The 20559-nt window shown below is 34.8% G+C and overlaps 2 protein-coding genes across 4 annotated transcripts; one reads left to right on the top strand and one right to left on the bottom strand.

The window, feature by feature from the left end:
* The first annotated feature begins 3449 nt into the window (after window positions 1-3449).
* On the top strand, window positions 3450-8844 carry LOC132044727 (CRM-domain containing factor CFM9, mitochondrial). Its single transcript, XM_059435229.1, has 4 exons — window positions 3450-3716; window positions 4847-5129; window positions 6502-6903; window positions 7397-8844. The coding sequence occupies exons 1-4, from the start codon at window positions 3643-3645 to the stop codon at window positions 8405-8407; spliced, it is 1770 nt and encodes a 589-aa protein (XP_059291212.1). The 5' UTR covers window positions 3450-3642; the 3' UTR covers window positions 8408-8844.
* A 1529-nt stretch (window positions 8845-10373) lies between these two features.
* Window positions 10374-13778, bottom strand: LOC132044726 (uncharacterized). Of its 3 annotated transcripts, XR_009412249.1 has the most exons (3): window positions 13452-13776; window positions 11169-12506; window positions 10374-10447 (listed from the first exon to the last, which is right to left on the bottom strand). XR_009412249.1 is itself a non-coding variant. In XM_059435228.1 (2 exons), the coding sequence occupies exons 1-2, from the start codon at window positions 13518-13520 to the stop codon at window positions 11406-11408; spliced, it is 1167 nt and encodes a 388-aa protein (XP_059291211.1). In that variant the 5' UTR covers window positions 13521-13778; the 3' UTR covers window positions 11005-11405. The 3 variants fall into 3 exon arrangements, 2 of the variants coding, with proteins under 2 accessions (XP_059291211.1, XP_059291210.1); XM_059435228.1 differs by lacking the exon at window positions 10374-10447 and having other exon boundaries at window positions 11005-12503; window positions 13452-13778; XM_059435227.1 differs by lacking the exon at window positions 10374-10447 and having other exon boundaries at window positions 11005-12506.
* Window positions 13779-20559: the final 6781 nt, after the last annotated feature.

Raw genomic sequence — 20559 nt, 5'->3', positions numbered from 1 at the left:
GACAATAATGTTGGATATATATTCTTTACTTTTGCATAATTGGTTTAGAGAGTGAAAATACATAACTTAAGTTTTTTTTTCTTATCATGTAATTAATACTTATTAACCGTACTTATTTTAGCATGACTTAGTATTTTTAGATTATGGTCATTTTCTTTATGGCTTATTAATTAGCAATATTTATTTTAACCGATTTTATTATCTTTTGTTGAATATTTTAATACAATGTCATCACTCTTCTCACATTTTGTGTTATTTTCTTATGAACCACCTTAATTACATAGTTGTATCTTACTAGGACTAAAGAAATATTTGAAGTAAAAGTTATATGTTTTGTATCAAGACTATTCCGAAAAAAAACCCGAATAACCCGAGAAAACCCGAGGTTGAAAAACCCGAATTTTATTGGTTTGGTTTGGTGTATAAATTTAAAAACCCGACACAATTGGTTTGGTTTGGTGTTTAAAAAATCCAAACCAACCTAGTCCATGTACACCCCTACCCATAACTTTTTAATTCGTACCACAATTTCCTCTTTTTACATTTTTTTGCGCGGAGTGCCCTTCGTTTGGGGTGGTCTTTAAATTTTGCCCCTCATATTTGAAATCTTTAAAATTTGCCCTTCGGCTAACACCCATAGGTTCCGGGTTCGAACCACGCGCGCGGTCAAAATTTTAAAAAAAATTCGCAAGGCAAGTTTAAATTTCGCTATGCCGGACCCGGCATACTTTTGTTAAGGAATTACCAAAGTTATGCCGGACCGAGATACTTATGCCTTGTGCGTACTTGGCATAAGTATGCGGTCCGGCATAACTTTGATAATTCCTTCACAGTTATCACGTCCGGCATAAAAGTTTGCCCATTAAAGTATGCCCCCACCGGATAACTTTGTGAAGGAATTATCAAAGTTATACGGACCCGGCATACTTATGCCTTATGGGCGACTTAGCATAAATATCGGGTCCGGCATAACTTGATAATTCCTTCACAAAGTTATCCGGTCCCAAGATAAAAGTTTGCCCATTAAAAGTATGCCCCCACCAAGATAATTTGTGAAGGAATTATCAAGTTATGCGGACCGCATACTTATGCCTTATGCGCACTTGGCATAAGTATCCGGTCCGCATAACTTTGATAATTCCTTCACAAAGTTATGCGGGTCCGCATAAAAGTTTGCCCATTAAAAGTATGCCCCCACGCGCATAACTTTGTGAAGGAATTATCAAAGTTATGCGACCGATACTTATGCCAAGTCCGCCCATAAGGTACGGTATGCCGGGTCCGCATAAAATGTGTAATTCCTTAACAAGTGTATCTTGTTGGCGGCATAGCGAAATTTAAACTCGCCTTGCGAATTTTTTTTTTTTTAAAATTTTGACCGCGCGTGGGTTCGAACCTCGGAACCTATGGGTGTTAGCCGAAGGGCAAAATTTAAACATTTCAAATATGAAGGGCAAAATTTAAAGACCACCCCAAAAGAAGGGCAATTCTGCGAATTGCCCCTCTTTCTATATCTTTTGCAGAATAGAGTATTGGGCTCTGTTGTGCAGAATATTTACCCATCTTTATATTTCTCTCTTCTTGCTGCCAATTTACATTTTTTTCTTCACGGATTTCCCTTCAAATGCGCTGATCTTTAATTTTTTCCCCTCAAATTGATGGTCTTTAATTTTTTCCCTTTACTTAAAAAAGTGACCGAAAATATCTCGAGATTTTAGGTTTGAACCCTCGCTTAGTCAAAAAAAAAAAAAATCGCAAGGCAAGGTTTCGCGAAAAGTGCCTTAAACTCTGTCTTAAGGCAATTTTTTTTTACTTTGCCGGAATTCTATAAAAATTAGGCCTAATTTTGCAACGAAACTCTGCCTTGCGGATATTTTTTTAACTGAGCCAGTGTTCGAATCCAAAACCTCGGGGTGTTTTAGGTGAGGAACAAAAATTAAAGATCAGCAATTTGAGCGGCAAAAATTAAAGACCACCCCCGAATAAGGGAAATCGTGCAAATTACTCTATGGAGGTGAGATTGAGAAGCCTATTATTTTTGTCTTAGTGGTTACTCCTTGCGTATTTAGACATTTTTACAGCTTAATGCCGTAATTAGTTAGCATGTTTTAATTGTATTTGTGAGGTAAAATGACTAGGAAAGAATGGACATGTAATACTAAGTGTGTGGCTTAACGATCAATAAAATAATAAAAATTCATGAGATATCAGTCCAATAAAAACAAGAAATGGTAAGTGATTTTCCTAGCAAGTATTCATTGAAATACCCAAAATGTGTGTAAGTTGATTACTCTTGGTTTCACATTTAACTTTCATAGAATTTAATTTGTATTGATGACTAAAAAATAAATAACATTACGCTGGCCAGCTAATTTAACTGGACAAAAATTTACATACATATTTTAAAATGTACATAGTCTCTAGAGTAGGAAATTAGAATATGCTTCAAACCACAATGTAATAAATTTTCTTGTTTTATGATATTATGATTGTTGTGTCTTTATCTAGAACCTCTAAATTGTAGAAAATTGCACGTAAGTTGCTTAAAAATAGCTCATAATGTGCCTATCTAATGCCTTAAATTTGTGAAAAAAATGCAACTTCACAAGTTGTTGCATAATTGCAGTTAGGAACTAAGTTGGACAAAATATGTCCTTAATGCATGCGTATAGGTCCAAATATGTCTTTATCAGTCTTTTGTTAAATTTGTGTGAAATAAGCATATTTTTGATCCAATTAAGTAACGGCAAGGACATGGTCAAACCAAACTATTAATGAAGGCAAACCTTACCCCCTCCGTTTCATTTTGTTTTTCTGATTTTGACTTCGCACAATGCTTAAGAAAATAATTTTTTCTTTTTTGGATCTTGTGGTCTTAAATTAAAAATATGTGAAATGTATCAAAATGCCCTTTAATCTTAAACATGTTATGCGAAAAATTATAAATTAAAGAATTGCTAAAAAGAGGATTTTTTTTTAAACGGACTAAAAAGCAGAGCGAGTAAGAGCCCGTTTAGATTGGCTTATAAGTTGGTCAAACCAGCTTATTATAAGCCATTTTTAACTTATTTAGATGTTTGATAAAAATAGAAAACAGCTTAAAAAAAGTTAAAAAGTGCTTAAAATAAGCTAAAACCAAGAAGTTGCTCAACCCCAACTTATTTTTTTTTGGCTTAAAAGCCATTTTGGTTTACCAACAACTTTACCCCTTTTATCTCTTATATTTTAACTCGTTAATTTCAATACTACCCTTACTTCTAAAAACTCTTTAAGCACTTTTATCCAAACACGTAACTGCTTATTTATAAAATAACTTTCAAAGACTTAAAAGTACGACAAGCACTAAAATCCCTTAAGCATACTTTTTTTCATTTAATCCAAACGGGCTCTAAGACAACATTTGGAAACGGAGGGAGTATGAATTCTGTATACTTAAAAGGCATTTTTCACCCTTTGTAAATTTTGACCCAAAAAAAGGAGAGCTACTCCAATAAAGAGGAATTGGAAGAAAGTAAAACTTTGCGCAGGGAATAGGCTTGCAGCTAAAACCCTCAAAAAACCCCTATGCACCATTGACGATTAGGGTATAATGAAAGGAGGGAAAGCTGAGTGATTGATTTCTCCATTGGCGTCGTCGTCATCATGTTGGTTTCCAGATATATTCAGCGGCGCTCTCTCACAACCCTCGCCTCTCTCCTCTCCTACACTCCCTTACAGTAAGTATATTTCGGCTCTCTCTTCTTTTTACTTTTCTAGTTTGGTGAAAAATATCATTCTATAGGACCTTTATCTGCTTTAAAAGACAAAATGTTAACTGATTTGGGGTTTGAGGCGTACTTAAATGCACAAATTCAGCACTATATTTTCACTTCTTTTTTACTCATTTAGGGTAGAAGAGTAGGTGAGGAGTACCTGCAGTGCATTATCTATTCTCCTCTTTTCCATTTAGTAGTAGTATTAAGTTATCGCATAGTCACTTATTCTTCAATGTGTAATCTGCATTTGTTTTGTATCTTGCTATTTTGTTTTCTATTTTCTTACAATCCTATGTGTCAGATACCTTCTTTTGAGCCGAGGTTCTAACGGAAACAGTATCTCTACCTCACAAAAAGGTCTCCTTACATCCTACCTTCCCCACATCCCACTTGTGGGATTACACTGAATATTTTCGTCTCCAGATATACTCAACTGCTCTCTCTCAGGACCTTCGCTTCTCTCGTTTCTCACACTCCCTCCCAGTAAAATTGCCCCTCTCTCTCTTCTTTTTATTTTCTAGTTTTGTAAGCCAGATTTAGGGAGAAAAAAATCATTCTATAGGACCTTTATCTGCTTTAAAAGACAAATTTTACTATCGAGCTAACTGATTTGGGGTTGAGGTGTACTTAAATGCATTATGGGTGTGTTTGGTATGACGAAAAATGTTTTCTAAGAAAAATATTTTCTGGAAAATAAGTGATTTTCTTTGTTTGTTAAGCAAGTTTGGAAATGAGAGCATTTGCATATAGTCAAAGCAAAACACTATGAGATTTTGAATTTGAAGTGCAACTTCCGGTGGTAGGGGTAGAAGGGGTTGGGGGTAGGCAGGGGGTAGGCTGGGGGAGGTGGGGTAGGCAGGTGTGGGTGGGGGTAGGGATGAGTTGGTGTGTTTTATTGATTCGGAAAATGTTTTCCCTCAAATTTGTAAGAAAAACATTTTCCTCCATTTTCTCCTATTTAGAGGAAAACATTTTCCAACATATTTAGTGCTTTCGGAAACCATTTTCCGTCATACCAAACACACCCTTATATTTTCAATTTCTTTCTTATTTGGTCTAGTTTGATTCACTGTGTACTTTGAACAATGCAGGAATGTGATTCTGAGGAGATATGATTCGGTGAACATGATCTCAAGTGGTGGGAATATGATCAGTTCTCCGGTCAAATATGTAAAAGTTCCTATTTTTACTTCAACAAATGTGTGGAATTGCAATGTTGGAGTGAGGTGGATGTCAGGGAAGAGCATGAGGAGCAGAGTGGCAATGAGAATGCAAAATGAGTCCAGCAAAACCCTTAGAGAGATTCGAAGGTCAAAGAAGTTAAAGTTGAAGCTCATGACTGATGAAGAACGATTAATTTATAATCTAAGAAGAGTAAGTCCTTTTATTCCTTTAATTATTTACAGGCAGATGCTAATTAGAAGATATTATGAAGATTATCATTGGCAATGATCTCAGAATTTACTCTTTCTTGTCCTTTCTTTTTGTTGATCAGTTACTTTTTTTTAATCTGTGATTTTCAACTGTGTTAAATTTCAACCGTCCACAGAAGAAAGAAATGTTTTCGCATTCCTTTTTGTTTCCCTTTTCGTCCATACAACATACTTTTCTGATACTTGGGTCTATTAGCGTGTCTAACGATAATAACCATTTCATAAGGAAAGAATTATTTTTCCTTGAAAATATACAATAACATACCCAGTATAATCCCACAAGTGGGGTCTGGGGAGGGTGGTGTGTATGCAGCCCTACGCGTACCTTGAAATATATTGGTGAAATTTCCCAAGTGTGCTGAAGTTTGGCCATAAATGTGCCATTTTGGTTCTAAGCAAATTTTACTTTGCTGCTTGTGTATTTGTTGTTATTGCAGCTTGTGGGGATGCTGCTAAGTAAAAATTTCTTCTTGTGGATTCGTTTAGATGTGCATTAAACTGCTGCTTCTTTCTTGGGGTCGAGCATTTTCTTTATAGTTAGACTAGCATAATAAGAGTCGATTCGTTCACAGGTTTACCTTTGACAGGGCATGATTTTAGTTTCATGTTTGCTTATTTGGTTGATGATGTCTGCAGTCAGAATATAATTTTCAGGCTGAAGCCTTTCAAACTTATAACGAGCTCAAGTTAGTCGTGCACAAGACCTGGTTAGCTTTTGATTTAAGGAAATAGTACATGAAATTACTACAGTGATACATTGATGTTCCAGGAATTCTTACATATTAAACACTTACGTTTGGAGTACGTGCTTTAAGTCAACACAAATGATGCTGAGGAAAATAATGGGGACTTCTGTAGTTGTCAAATAGTTCTGGCTTTTGTTGAACACAGTTAAACTCTTAAAGATATCAAGTTTAACAGCCGCTTCCAAAGTCCTTTGACTTGAAATGATCTTATGTCAAACTTCACTATTTGCATGTGCTTGTAGTTACTTACCAAACATTTTAAATCTTTGTTTGTCTGCATGCCTCTCTACCATACAGTGTTTCAACTTCTTACCATACCATCAGTATGTTCAAAAGTCAGACTCCTGTTGTGTTTCTTATGTCTATATGCTTAGAGATTGGGGCATAACCTTTTATTTTGACTATTCTCAAAAATGCAGCCAAGTGTGCATCTTGCTTCTGTTGTCGTGTTTTGCGTTTTCACATCTTGTTTCATTTGTCATTAAGAGTGTTGCGTTTTTTGTGTATATATACTCAACAACACCTTATTAATCCAACTCAAACGTCTCACTTCCTTTACTAGTGTAGGCAAAGAAAAAAGTGGCGTTGCTACTTCAGAAGCTGAAAAAATATGAGCTCCCAGATTTACCATTTCCGCGGCATGATCCTGAGCTTTTGACTCCTGAGCAACTGCAAGCGTATAAGAAGATTGGTTTCAGGAATAAAAATTATGTACCTGTTGGTGTTCGTGGAGTCTTTGGAGGAGTTGTCCAAAATATGCATCTCCACTGGAAGTTTCATGAGACTGTGCAAGTTTGTTGTGATAACTTCCCTAAGGAAAAAATTAAGGAGATGGCTTCAATGCTGGCTCGACTAAGTGGTGGAATTGTGGTTAACATACATAATGTGAAAACAATTATTATGTTTCGTGGCAGAAACTACCGCCAGCCAAAGAATTTGATACCTATGAACACACTTACAAAAAGGAAGGTGAGCTACAAATCTCCTTTTCTTTTCCTTGCCCATTGCGAGTCAATCCATTGCTTATCTAAGGCCTACTAGTAAATTGTGTTGATGAATTGCTATATGTTTCTTTTAGCCCTTTAGTTTTGTATTTGCTCAAGGGAACCTGGGGTCTGTTTGTGTTTCATGCACGTATGTGATGTAAAACTCCCAGGGAGATATGAATCTTAAGAAAGCATCAATATTTGATATGTACTCTAGGTCCATTTGTTGTATTCAGTTCAACTGACGTTTAATTCTCTTGCATGTGAAGTTGTGAACCCATTCTTCAGTTACACTGAGTAAAAGACATGTCTCATCTGTTGAAAATTTGTTGATCCATGTGAACTGTGAACTCTTTCAATTCCTATTGTATGTAATGAGCTGGATTTTCTGCCACTCGCCTAGGATTGAAAATTTGAACGTCTTTTGATTACTGAGTACAGGTCTACTGTTTGACAATGTTATCTTTGGTATGTAGGCATTATTTAAAGCCCGATTCGAACAAGCACTAGAATCACAGAAATTAAACATAAAGAAAATAGAGCAAGAGCTCCGGAGGAAGGGAATAAATCCTGATGATCCAACTGCCAGAGCCAGCATCCAGCGAGTAGCATCCACATTCTTCAATGCTATTGATAAGAAAGAAGGAAGCCCATATGTCTTTCAGGATGATAATGGTACTCACAGCGGTAGTGTAGACGAAAAACATTCAGTAGCTGAAGACAGTGACCAGGAGGAGCTTGACAATTTCATAGCTCAGATAGAAAAGGCAGCTGATGACGAATGGGCAGCTGAAGAAGAAGCAGAGAAAGAAGAAGCGGGGAAGCTTAGATATTGGAACAAAGAAGATATAGGTAGTCGATTCAGAAGCTCTGGAATGATTGGAAGTGATGAATCAGATAATGAAACTGGAGGAAGGACAAGTGGCGGGAGTAAGACATATGGAAGGAACATAGCTGATGATGATGATGAACACGATGATGTATCTGAAGATGATGGTGAGTTAGATGATGATGATGATCGACGGTGTGGTAGGAGAGATACCGACACGTACAAGGCTCCAGTCAGGCATCCCAAGTATAAAACAGAGAAATGGCAGAAAGGTAAGAGCAATAGACCTAAAAATGAGGGAGGACCAAGCAGAAATTTTGACCCTTATTTGAAGGGAACGATGGCTACAGATGGTTCTGCTCCAGATATGCTAAGTGACCTTGAGGAAGCCATGTGGACTTCAGATGATGAGGGTGGGCAGAACTCAACTCAACCAAGTGAGTATAGAAGTAGTAGTGATGAGGGGGAGGATTATGATAAGATAGCAAAGTGGGAATCAGATGCAGAGGATGCACCCGGTTCGAGGGCATCAAGTGGAGTTGGTAATAGCTTTAGGACTCGTGGTCAAGGACAAATGAAGAAAAACGAGGACACCCGCGAGAGCAGGAGGAAGGTGAAAAGCTCAAAGGACTTTGATGAAACTTGGGACAGCGACTGACTGGGATTCCAACTTTGACATAGAAATAGGGCTCGTTGGATGTACACATGCAGTGCAATAGAGGCTGGTGTTGCTTATGGTACTTGATCTATGCAAGCAAATCAGGAAGAAAGTTCGTGGTTGCACATGGGCAAGGAATCAAGCTAACTATTTCTTCCTGTGTGCTGCTTTTGCATCTACATTTTTGAATTTGGGTGAAGCACAGCAAGGCACATAGACATTGGCAGTGCACCTGAATGTCCTCATCTGTAGTTTTCTTGTATCCACATTGTTTAAGTAATAATTCCCATTCCCTTCTCATAATGTTTTGTCAGAGCAATTGTGCTGCAGAAGAGTAGTAGTACATGGAAGAATCTACAGTGGCGACTCTTGTATATTATCAGTGAACCAAATTACTGTTTTGATAATATATTCAGATTGAATTGACTGGACTATAATGTTGTGCTTCATTTTTCATTATTTTCTAACAGTTTAGTTGAGCCATTGTGCCTCTTTGCTGAAAAAGTTTATGAGACCTAAAAGAGTAGTTCTTTCTCCCTCTGAATTCTAGCAATACCAATATGAAGAGTCTTAACAGGTCCAAATCCATAACAGACTTGATTATTAGTTATCGGGTTGCAAGAAAACTAATAGATGGAGTACCAAAAACATATTAATGGGAGCCAGGCTAGGTTACTGTCTCATTTTGTTATGACCTTTTCAATGAGCTCGCGTGATGTAGAGAAAGCAGAATTGAGTATTCCTTGTCTTAGGGGAGGAAATAGAAATGGGAAAATGTATGATCTGAATTATGTTCGCATCTTTTTGTGTTGGTTAATTCCTCGCAGCTAGAATTAATATTGTTGGCTTTGCTTCTAATGCTTTCGTAGCTTGAATTATTGTTGGTGGCTTTCGCAGTTTTCATATTTAGTATTCCCTCTGCCCATTCCTTGTCGAGTATACTGAAAATACATGTCCAGTTCGGAAAATCAAGATTTTTTTTTTTACCATTTTATACCAATTTTACTCTTATTATTAAGGGAAAAGGGTCAAAAACTCCCCCCTACTTTGGGAAAAGGGCTACAAATATCCTCCGTTACAAATTTGGAAAAAAAAATACCCCTTCCGTCGTTAAAGTTTTCAAATATACTCATCTTAACGGAAACAAAATGCTCACTAATTCAGCTATAATGTCTCTAGTGGGGAGTTACCATGTTCACCTGATTCATGAGAACTAGGACAGATTTTGCTACAAATGTGCATTTATAGTCATAGGTGACCAAGAAGCATCAAACCTCAGTTCGAACCACTACAATATGGAAATGTCTAGAGAGAGGAATAACATATGCATGTAAATTTGGTAATTGCAGAGCCTTCCAGCCAGAGGCGCATGGAGTATATAGACAATGTGAAAAATAACTAAAATTTGGTAATCACGGAATATCAATATTTATGTGAAAAATCACAAAAGTTTCAACAAATATTAAATTCGGAATTCATTATTTCAAAAGTGTAGCAGGTTCAATAGTAAGAACTTAAGGTTGAACCTAATAAATTTATATTTTTATCCGCCAGTCATCTAACTTGTGCCCCAGGGATTGTGGTCTCGGCTACACTCAAACGGCATCACCAGGCAATTGGAGCATGTGATCATGCTCTGGAAAGAGCAATATCCTTCAAAGGGCTTGCCTTGAATACATTAGACTTGAGCACTTAGAGCCTGTTTGGATGGGCTTAAAAAAAGGAGCTTATAAGCTGTTGCAAACAGCTTATAAGCCAAAAAAAAAAAAGTTGACGTAGTCCAACTTATTTTTTTGCTTATAAAACATTTTCGCCAAACATTATAAGTCTTTAGATAAGTTAAGTCAAACAAACCCAATTAATTTTTTAGGCTTATTTTAAGAACAAAATGGCTTTAAGCTGGCCAGCCAAATATTCAAAAAAACTGAAAACAGCTTATAGGCAACTTATAAGCCAATCCAAACGGGCTCTTAGTCATCTAGTAAGCAAAGATTATGTTGCTCGGACTCCTGGAAAATGTTGCCACACCCCTGTCGGATCCTACAAAAATGCACTACTTTTAGAGTATCCGACACGCACCCGGCGACATTTTTGAAGAGCCCAAGCAACACAGGGCAAAGAACACCTAAATAATGCCTTACAAATGATCAAGAAAATAATAAGCACAATGCAACTCATTTATGGAATATAAAGGAACAAACAGAACACAAACTCACTGTTCCAAGTCACTACCTAAAAACATAATCCTTCTCCCAAATAGATAGGCAATGTTATGGACGTATTTTCTTCTCAGAAAGACTAGTTCCACATTTCTCAACAAGATGGCAAATGGATCATTCAATGGTTTCAGAACTTCCCTTTATCTCCCCCATTACTACCTACAAAAATCACAAATGCTGCAAATACCTGATTCTAAAAGAGCTCTATTTATTCATTCAAACTGAAATCTATTTAGCAGATGTTCTAGTAGTAAAATGAATATAGTCAACAATGCTACAAAAACTACTAATAATAATAGCACCACCCACGATCAATGTACATATAGTGCTACAACCGAGAGAAAAATGAATCAGGTGGTCAAGATCATAACAATGAAATTCAATGAAAGCACCATTTACAGTAAATATTGGAATTAAATTACTCTAAGAGGAGAAGAAAAAGAACACGAAATCCATTAACAAAAATGTCTGATTATTGTCATTCAGAGAAGTCCTATTATCTCAGGGTAATGCAATACAGATGGAAACAATAATCAATTTACCGAAAGACTTCATGTCCTCCTCCCCTAAATAAAATCTTCATCTTGGCAAATGAATGTACCAGTATCACGAAAAAAAACCCTCTCTTCGACCTTTCTGCACACAAGGTATAACCGTATCTAATACTGGTAAACCACGATTACCACTTATCTGATTAGAGCCCCTCAAGGCGCAACGTAAAATCTGCCCCTGAGCACCTCCTCCTGTGTTAAGAAGAGTTCCCAACTCTGTCTTAAGACTTAGCCCTTTTCTCTTTTGCAGTTCCCAGGCAAAAGATATCTGTACTTGTCTGGATTTTCAAACAGATAAGAAGGAAGATTAACTGCCGAGTATGAATGGGGGATAGGTCCCATGCTGCCGATAATATCCTTGAACGTGTACTCCTCAGGAAGCATGTCATATAAATCATCTCCTTTACAAATGACATCCTGAATCCTTGTAGGATTCAGATAATGTGAAAACCTCACTCTATCATTGTGGCTGTAAGCTTTCATCTTGAATATAAAGTCACTAATGTGGCGGAAACAAAAGCTACAATGCCAACCTGCATCTGCCAAAAGGTAATCACCCTGACGGTAGTGTGCATATCTAGTCTTGCCACTCTCATACCTGTGGACTGAAGCTCTCCAGCTTCTGTGCTTAATCTGAAATTCAAACGAGTACAAGTAATTCCTCAAATGAAGGTGAAGGACATGAGGAATGTCATCGCACCACCTCAAAAGATTGATAGTATGAGCGCTCGGAATCTCATCAACATCAGACATTATAAGCAAATCATCATCCTCAATGCCAGCGAGTTTCAGTAGTTGGTCCAATGCTACTCTCTGATAAGCCTCTTCAACAAATGGATTTTCACCTTTTCTGGCTCTTCCCGGAATGTTTCCATATGTCAAGCGAGGCTCAATAAACTTAAATTGGTCCCGATTAGTTGCAAAATTATGGAGTTTAGGCAACCCAGTAAACGTTGAGTTTGACTCAAGAAGAACAAACTGTGTGATGTAACGATACAATTCCTTCCATCTGATTTTAAGCATATCTACTTCATTACTGAACAGAACTGCATCAAAGACACGCCTAGGATATTCACGAATTCCCCACCCATGGAGCTTGCAAATATTTTCCATCTGTACATTCTCATGGTAATAGTGAGTAATTTCAATAAAGGGCTTCGGAGGAGATTGCCAGAGGGGGCGGAAAAAATAGGTAATTTTCTGCCCATGCAAGTACGCGCCAACTACGAACATTGGCACAACCACAAGCAAAAAGATGATAGTCTTCAAATCCAATCCTCGAAGCATACACCGTAGTCTTGACATGCTTAATGTTGTGGGTGAATCCTGCTGCACATTAAAACAGTAACTTTCTAAGTACACAAGCTAAAGTGGTAATAACTGATTATAACCCAAGATGTTAACTCTTTTTCTTTTATTTTTTGTAGGTTTTCTCTTTCCTTTTGGGTGGAGAGGATACACAAGTTTTCTCTTTCTTTTATGTTAATCTTTTTTTCTTTTATTTGACAAACTAATAAACAGTTTTCCTTCTCCAAACATGTTCAGTTTATAGAGAGAGTTTCTCATGTATCCTCCAAGACAGAGAAAGAAACTAATTTACTGTGCTATCTTCTTTTAGTCACTTATAGAACCATAAAACATGAAAACTTCAACAACAACAAGAACAATATACCTAGTGAAATCCCACAAAGTGGGGTCTGGGGAGGGTAGAATGTATGCAAACCTTGCCCCTACCTTGGGGGAGGTAGAGAGGCTGTTTCCAGTTAGACCTTGGCGCAAGGACAAGCAATTCAAAGCAGTACGAAAAAAGAAATAACGGAAGCGAATAAGCCATGAAAAAATACTATCAAAAGCATGATAGAGCAGTCAGAAAGATAACAAAACTTGAAATTCCCAACAGCAAAAACATCACAAATCAAAACTCTGGAGAAAAACAAAACAAAGGTTAATCAGAGAAAAAAGAATTATACAATTTTGTCTCAAAGAAAAAGATTGGAAGATGATGAACTTGCAAAATTTGTCTCCAGAAAAAAAAAAATTATTTTGCAAATTCAAAAAAAAAAAAAAAAAAAACTCTAGCGACAACTAATTTCCAATCAATTCAAGGTTCTGGGGTTTAAATAATCCATGTCAAATAGTCAATAGGATAATAAAAACATATACTTTATTTCACAATGACAAAACCATATGATCTTGGCAGAATTTTGAAAAAAACAGCGTGCTATAAAACCAATGAGATGAAAAATAAACTGTTTATTGGTGAGAATTAATTACCTGGCCACAAACATCAGGGCAAATATCATCACTCTTTTTTGAAGTGTAATAGTAATCATCAGACATCATTAGAAGCACCAATCTATTCAACAAAATGCCACAATTTTTGCCAAATTAACCCTTCCATACAAAACAGAAGTGAGAATTACATAAAATAAAAAGCACCCACTTCCCAAAGAGGGGTTAAGTTATGGTTTAGTGTCTATAATTGACAACTAATAATAGCCGTTTGGTGGGTTGTTCTGAAGATGATGGATATATACACACACACACACACAAGGAGGCCCCAGATAGAGAAAGATAGAGAAAAAAGAAATTTGTGGAGTTATTTCTAAATTTTGCAAAATATTGGGGGGCCGGTGGAATTAATTGAATTGAGTTTTCTAATCCTAATAACAGAAAGCCCCTTTCAGATTCCTAAGTTAAGGTGCCGTTTGGCCATAAATACCAAAAACAAATTAATTTTTTTTGAAATTTTTGAAGTTGGAGTTGGAGTTGTGTTTGGCCATAGTTTTTGAAATTGTAGTTTTTGGTGAAATATTGTGTAAAAAAGTGAAAAAAAATTTGAAAAATAAGTTTTTCTTGTTTTTGGTATTCCGGAATACAACTTCAAGTTGTATTCCGAATATTTATGGCCAAACGCCTAAAAGTAAAAAAAGTGAAAAAAAAATTCCTGAAAAAAGTGAATAATTTTTATGGCCAAACGGCTACTAAGTGTGCCACTCATAAGTAAAATCTAGGTTAATACATAGTCAGTGTCTCAATCTTTTGAGGATATTTCATTTAGACACTTAAATTAAACTCTATTTTAACTGACTATTTCCTTCATCTATTAAGTAGTTAAGTTAATCACATAAAATATGTCATTTCCTTTAACTTTATGCATCAACCTCAAGTAGAAAACACATGAGGTTTTACAACTTATAGGGATAAAACATCGAAAGATTCCTAAACTGTGACAAAATTGTCAATTACACATTTAAATTATGCAGGTCCTATGACATCTCTAACATTATTTTAAAAAAAAAAAAATTATTATCCCATTAAACTTATTTTTTGTAATATTTACCCCATACAAAGAATTACTTAGGAAAGAAAATAAATAAATTCCAAACTAAAAAAAATGTCTTAATGTCTTTTTTCATTTGATTCTTTCAAACTCAAACGATCGACCCTCGTCTAGTGATTAGAAAAAGCATAAAAGAAGAGATGGAGATCGTAACAGTGAAAGAAAGAGGACGAAAGGATTGAGAGAGGATGAGGGTCCGGACATTTGGATTTGAATAATACGAACAAATAAGTTCAACGGAGTAGATAATACGAAAAAAAATGAGTTCAAGGGAAGTCATAGGGCCCTGCACAGTTTAGGTGTGTAGTTGACAATTTCTCCATAGTTTAGGGTGTTTCTGTACACAGAGGCGCTATGGGTATCAATGGTGCGGTTCGGACGGTTGTTTTATAAAATTTATACCATACCGATTTTTCGGTTATTTTATTTTGTATAACCAAAATTAGACTTTTCGAAACTGTCCCATCATCTCGGTTTCTCTTCGGTATTGTTAAACTTCGGTTAATTTTCGGTTTTTCTTTGTAAAAAAACGTCATGTAAAAATCCCAAGTAGAAGTTATGACATGATACCATGCATAATTCTATAAGACTTTGCCAAACACTCTCTAGACATTTTTATTGTTTACAAAGTGGTGAAGCAAGATAATATGAAACACGATAAGGATAGAGATCCATCCCACTATTTTACAGTAGTGTAAAAGAATGCAAACAAATTAGATCACATGAAGGGGAAAAACTCAATCAGGATGGGACTCAAGAACTGATTCCACTACGATTAAGTATCCACTAAAAGAAATTGAAATCATACGAGAGGAAAGACATCTAATACCTTGTAGCTTTATGTTTATGATCGTCGGAATACCTTGTAGCTTTATGTTTATGATCGTCGGAATACCTTGTAGCTTAATGGTTACTACTTGAGATGCAACAACTAATTTAGCTTCAATAGGAGTAGCATAATATGTTTCGAAGTTGGGACTATGGGTTTTAATTACCTGTTGCCGACTTGTGGTCATTTCCATCATCCCATGCCCAAGGCGAAAAGTTTAATGCTTCATTATTTTTAAACAATCTATTTTACACATATAAATTTATTTGGTGCGGTTCGGTATGTTTCTGTTTATTTTTATAAAATTAAAAATTAACATAATTATTTGATACAGTTATAAATTTATCTAAAAACCGTCAATTTTATTTAAAAAAACCTAATGCTCTGTTCGGTTCGGTCGGTTAGGTCAGTTTTTACAAAATCGTTGACACCCCTGAGGCGCCTTTCACTTCCTCTCCACCCCAAATAGAAAAAGTTCAATTTTTGAAGTTATTTCTAAATTTTGCAAAATATTGGGGGGCCGGTGGAATTAATTGTAGTATTTCCTAATCCTAACAGAAAAGCCCTTTCGGATTCCTAATTTAAACATAAGTAGAATTTTAATTCCAGATAGGATTGCCTCTCTCTTCACTAACATCAAAACGCGCTTAATATGCGGATTCTCCACCGTCTATCCCCAACGCTGCTGTCCCATATTATCCATTTGCATTAAATTTGTTCCTAGTCCTCCTATTACATATTTATCTGCACTTGTCAATATTAAGTTTATTTAATTTATCTTTTGCTCTTAACAGTTATACATACAATCAAACCTCTATATAACAGCATCGTTGGGTCCGAAATTTTTTAGCTGTTATAGAGAATTGTTGTTATACACCTATAACAGCATTTGTCATTAAAATAGTAGTTGGCTGTTATAGGCAAAAAGATGCATAAAATCTATTTATTTTTTAGTTTTAATGTTATAAAAAATAACAAATTATTTAAATTTTAAATCTCAAAGATATGAATACTTCACTAACTAAACATTAAAGAAACTTAGTACAATTTCAATAAATCCATAACTGAATGTATAAAGTTTTAAGCTCTAAGGCACACATTTTAAATCTACAGTACTTGAAAATTAAATTCTTTCAAGATTGATGGAAGAAATTCATAATTGTAGCTTGTTTCGTAGAATCCAATCTTTTAGTGTGATATAATGCTTGAATTTACGAAGATTTAGTCCAAAATTTCAAAGAAATGTATCCACCGCTTTCCTCAAGAGAATCTAAAAGTTGAACCGTTAAATCTTCTAACTCACTCAAGTAACAATAGTTGAGGTTCTTCATCGCAAGACTTTCATTGTCATCTTCGGCTTCCATATTCTCTTGTTCTATTTTTATAAAGATGGTTAATTATTATATTACCAAAAAAAGCAGATATCTGTTATATGGGGGGTAATTTTACAAAGAGCGTACTATTATAAAGTTGGTTATTGCTGTTATAAGTAAAATGCTGTTATAGAGAAGTAAAATATAACATAAAAATCGGTTTCGAAAAATCTTAGCTGTTATAGAGAGGTGTTGTTATATGCGGATGCTGTTATAGAGAGGTTTGACTGTATTTATCTTTTAATCACGATGAAGTGATAAATATGTGTGTTAAATGGATGTCGTGTGTTCATTGATTTAAATACAAAGGGGTAAATTTACCTTGTTCAATGATAAAAATATTATAATTAAAAATTGAAAAAAGATCTAAATTTCCCCCCGATCGATTGATATTTTATCATTGTAGTTCTTATTTTGAACAATTAATTTTGACGTAGTAATTGTTATTTGTTATAGTGAAGTAATCCCTAGTAGTTAAGTAACTTTGCAAGACTATTTGCGAGTTGGCCAACAGTGAAAACATTTTGTATCCAAAATCAAATAGAGGCCAAAATCATTCTATTTTCAGTAGTTGAGGGATAATTTTGATTTTTTACAAATATGGCGGTACGTTAGTTTTGAGATGCATAGCCAGACCAGTTGACTAACGGCGAAAACTTTTTTGAGGTCAAAATCAAACTAAAAATATAATTATCCTATTTTCAATAGTTAAGGCACAGGTTTGGCCCTTCACCCTTAAAACTAGAACGATGTAAATTTGAACTCCAATGACCTTCGAACTTCCCTTCTGCTTCATTTTTAACTGTATGAAAAATGTCAAAATTTTGTCCTCGGAAACAAAAGGAAAACGAAATAACAATAAATAAAGAAGGAAACACCCCATAAATAGGGGTGTTCATGGTCCGGTTTGACTCAGTTTTTGGTTAAAACCAAACCAAACTAATTAAATCTGATTTTTTTGATATTCAAACCAAACCAAACTATTATAGTATAAATTCAATCGGTTTCGGTATTGTCGGTTTTATCGGGTTGGTTCGGATTTTGCGGTTTTTAAGGAAGTATTTTAGAGCCTGTTTGGATGGGCTTATGCCTATAAAGTCGTTTACTTTGACTTATAAGGCTAAAAAAAATAAGTTGGGTAGATGGCCTAACTTATTTTTTTTTTTTGGCTTATAAGTCGTTTTCGAACTTATAAGCCGCTTTTAGATAAGCTAAGTCAAATGGACAATTATTTTTTTGAACTTATTTTAAGACAAAATGACTTTAAATTTCCGCCAAACCAAACACTAAAAAAAAGTGCGAAAATGCAATTATAAGCAACTTATAAGCAACTTATAAGCCAATCCAAACGGGCTCTTATAATGCAAAGAAATTGATACAAGTGAAGTGCAAAAAATGAAAATGAGATGCAACTACTATGATGAAAACAATATCACATTCACTTCAAAGCTAAAACATTCATTCCCTATCATTTTTCTTTAAGGACTTCTTCTTTTATTTAAAGACTTCAAGTTACACACAAAGGTTTTGTTGTTAACCTTGAATTACTGGATAGTCATGAATTAGATATGACCCCAGGCTTGAGGGACTAGTAACTCCAAATTGGATCAAATATTTAAACCTACTCCTACACTTATGGAGCCATTTTGTTTTTATTACCTCTCCTAGCAGCAGAGACATAACCGAAAATGCAAGCAAATACTACACAAATTTGTCTCATCATCTCTTTGTAAAAAAAAAAAAAAAAAAAAAGGAGGCTCTTAGCTTCATTCCCCTAAGAAAGTGGTGGAAAAACAGAATAAGAACACCACCCAAGAAAACGGGTTAGACTTTTCTTTCTAATTATTTGAATTAGTATTGGACTTGAAATGAACCAAAATTATAAAGAAGATAGATAATTTTTAAAATTAATATGCAAGATATATATATACACACACAACACAATATTTTAAATATGTATGTATTTATCGATTTGGTTCGGTTTGATTTGGTTTTTTTTGGTGTAACACCAAACCAAATCAAACCAAATGTTAATCGATTTTTCAAAATCTAAAACCAAATCAAACCAAATATTAATCGGTTTTTCAAAATCTAAAACCAAATCAAACCAAACCGAGCCAGTTTTCGATTCATTAAGTTGGTTTGACTCGATTTACCTGGTCGAATCGATTTTTCTGTCTTATTTAAACACCTCTACCCATAAATATAGACTTTGTACTAAGTCAAGACGAAGTACTACCGTTGATTACGGCAAGTCTTGGTATCACAAACATGACATGGAAACCAAGTGGAAGATGATGGGTTTATTATTTACTAAACAATTTCATTTAAAAGACTTTACTTTAAAAAAAACAGGACTTATCCATAATTAAGTGGTGCTTTACGTTACTGTATTTGGCACAGTTTCTTCTGCTTTGACTTCTTACGTAAAACACATATTATTAGACAATATTGTTAAATTGATTCACTGAATTGCTCAGCTTAGCCCCGAATTGCCAACTTTGAGATTCATGAGGGGCGGCTCAACATAATTGGAGGCCTAAAGCAAAACTTTAATTATAGGTTTAATACCTAAACAAACTTCATATATATTTTATTTGAAATTTATTTTCTAACTTTCTTTAGATGCAAAATTATTACTTAATAATTTTTCGATTTCTTTGAATAATTGTTTTTCAATTGTTGATTTTAGGTAAGATTTTATCAATTTCAATGTTGAAAAACATCCTTCTACCGAGGCAATCATTACAGGAACTGTTAACATAATTCTATCAGTAATAGGTTGACAAATTTTAGATAAAAATAATATAGTTAGAACGTTAAAATTTGATTTAAGAAGTTGATAACTGTTATGCCCCACTTTTAATATGCTTGTTGCAATGGTTGAAAACCTAAGAAGGAACAAAAAAGAATTATAATTCATTTTATTCAACACTTCTCGACTGTTGACTATTTGACTCTTATTTTTTACAGAGTATTACTCTAACTTATAAGAGATTTGAAGAAAGAGAATACAAAAAGGAGTTAAAAAGAATGAAATAATGTGAGTGGTAGCGTATAGAATGTAAGGAGGCAAAACAACATTTTTTTTTTAATTTCTTTTATTTGAAAAAGGTTAAAGAAAATAAAATAATTTAAATTTATAAAAATATTGTGCTTTTTATCATAAATAATCAATTTTTAAGAAAAAATTAACCCATAACTTATTCTTGGCAAAATTTGGGGCCCCCAATTGGCAATTGCCTCACTTGCCTAGCCATTGAGCTGGCCATGGGTTCATCCAATTATAGGTGTTTTTGTTTCGTGTTAGTGCACCTAAGCTAAAAGTCACACACACATATACTCCCTCGGGTCCATTTACTTGTCATATTTTCCATTTACACGTTCATTAAGAAAACATTAGCTAAAACAGTAATTTGACTAAATATTCTTATTTATTCTTTGGTCTCAATTTAATACTACTCTCTTTTTCACCACATTAAACTCTTTTCATATATACTAAGTAAGGGTAAACGTGGAAACTAATAGGAGTAATTAATTATATCTTAATTCGCTAAAATGACAACTATTTTGGCCCGGTTATTTTTAGTAAGTACGACAACTGAAATGGTAGGGAGGGAGTATATATTTCAGACTTTCAGGGCATTTAGGTAAATCTCTTTTGAGTTGAGACCATTTATGAGACACAATAAGAGTCAACATATGCAGGTCAAAATTTTCGTGAATGTTTTGCATGGTTTTGATTTGTTTGGACACTTTTGCACATTGTTCATCTTTAGAAACAGTTTTCGCATATTCAAAAAATCTTTTGCTTTTAGGAGTAGTATAAAATATCTT

This window comes from Lycium ferocissimum, unplaced genomic scaffold (genome assembly GCF_029784015.1).
Source record: "Lycium ferocissimum isolate CSIRO_LF1 unplaced genomic scaffold, AGI_CSIRO_Lferr_CH_V1 ctg5130, whole genome shotgun sequence".
In the NCBI taxonomy this organism is placed as follows: domain Eukaryota; kingdom Viridiplantae; phylum Streptophyta; class Magnoliopsida; order Solanales; family Solanaceae; genus Lycium; species Lycium ferocissimum.
The sequence above is the reverse complement of the archived record's forward strand: the minus strand, read 5'-3'. Positions and strand labels throughout refer to the sequence as shown.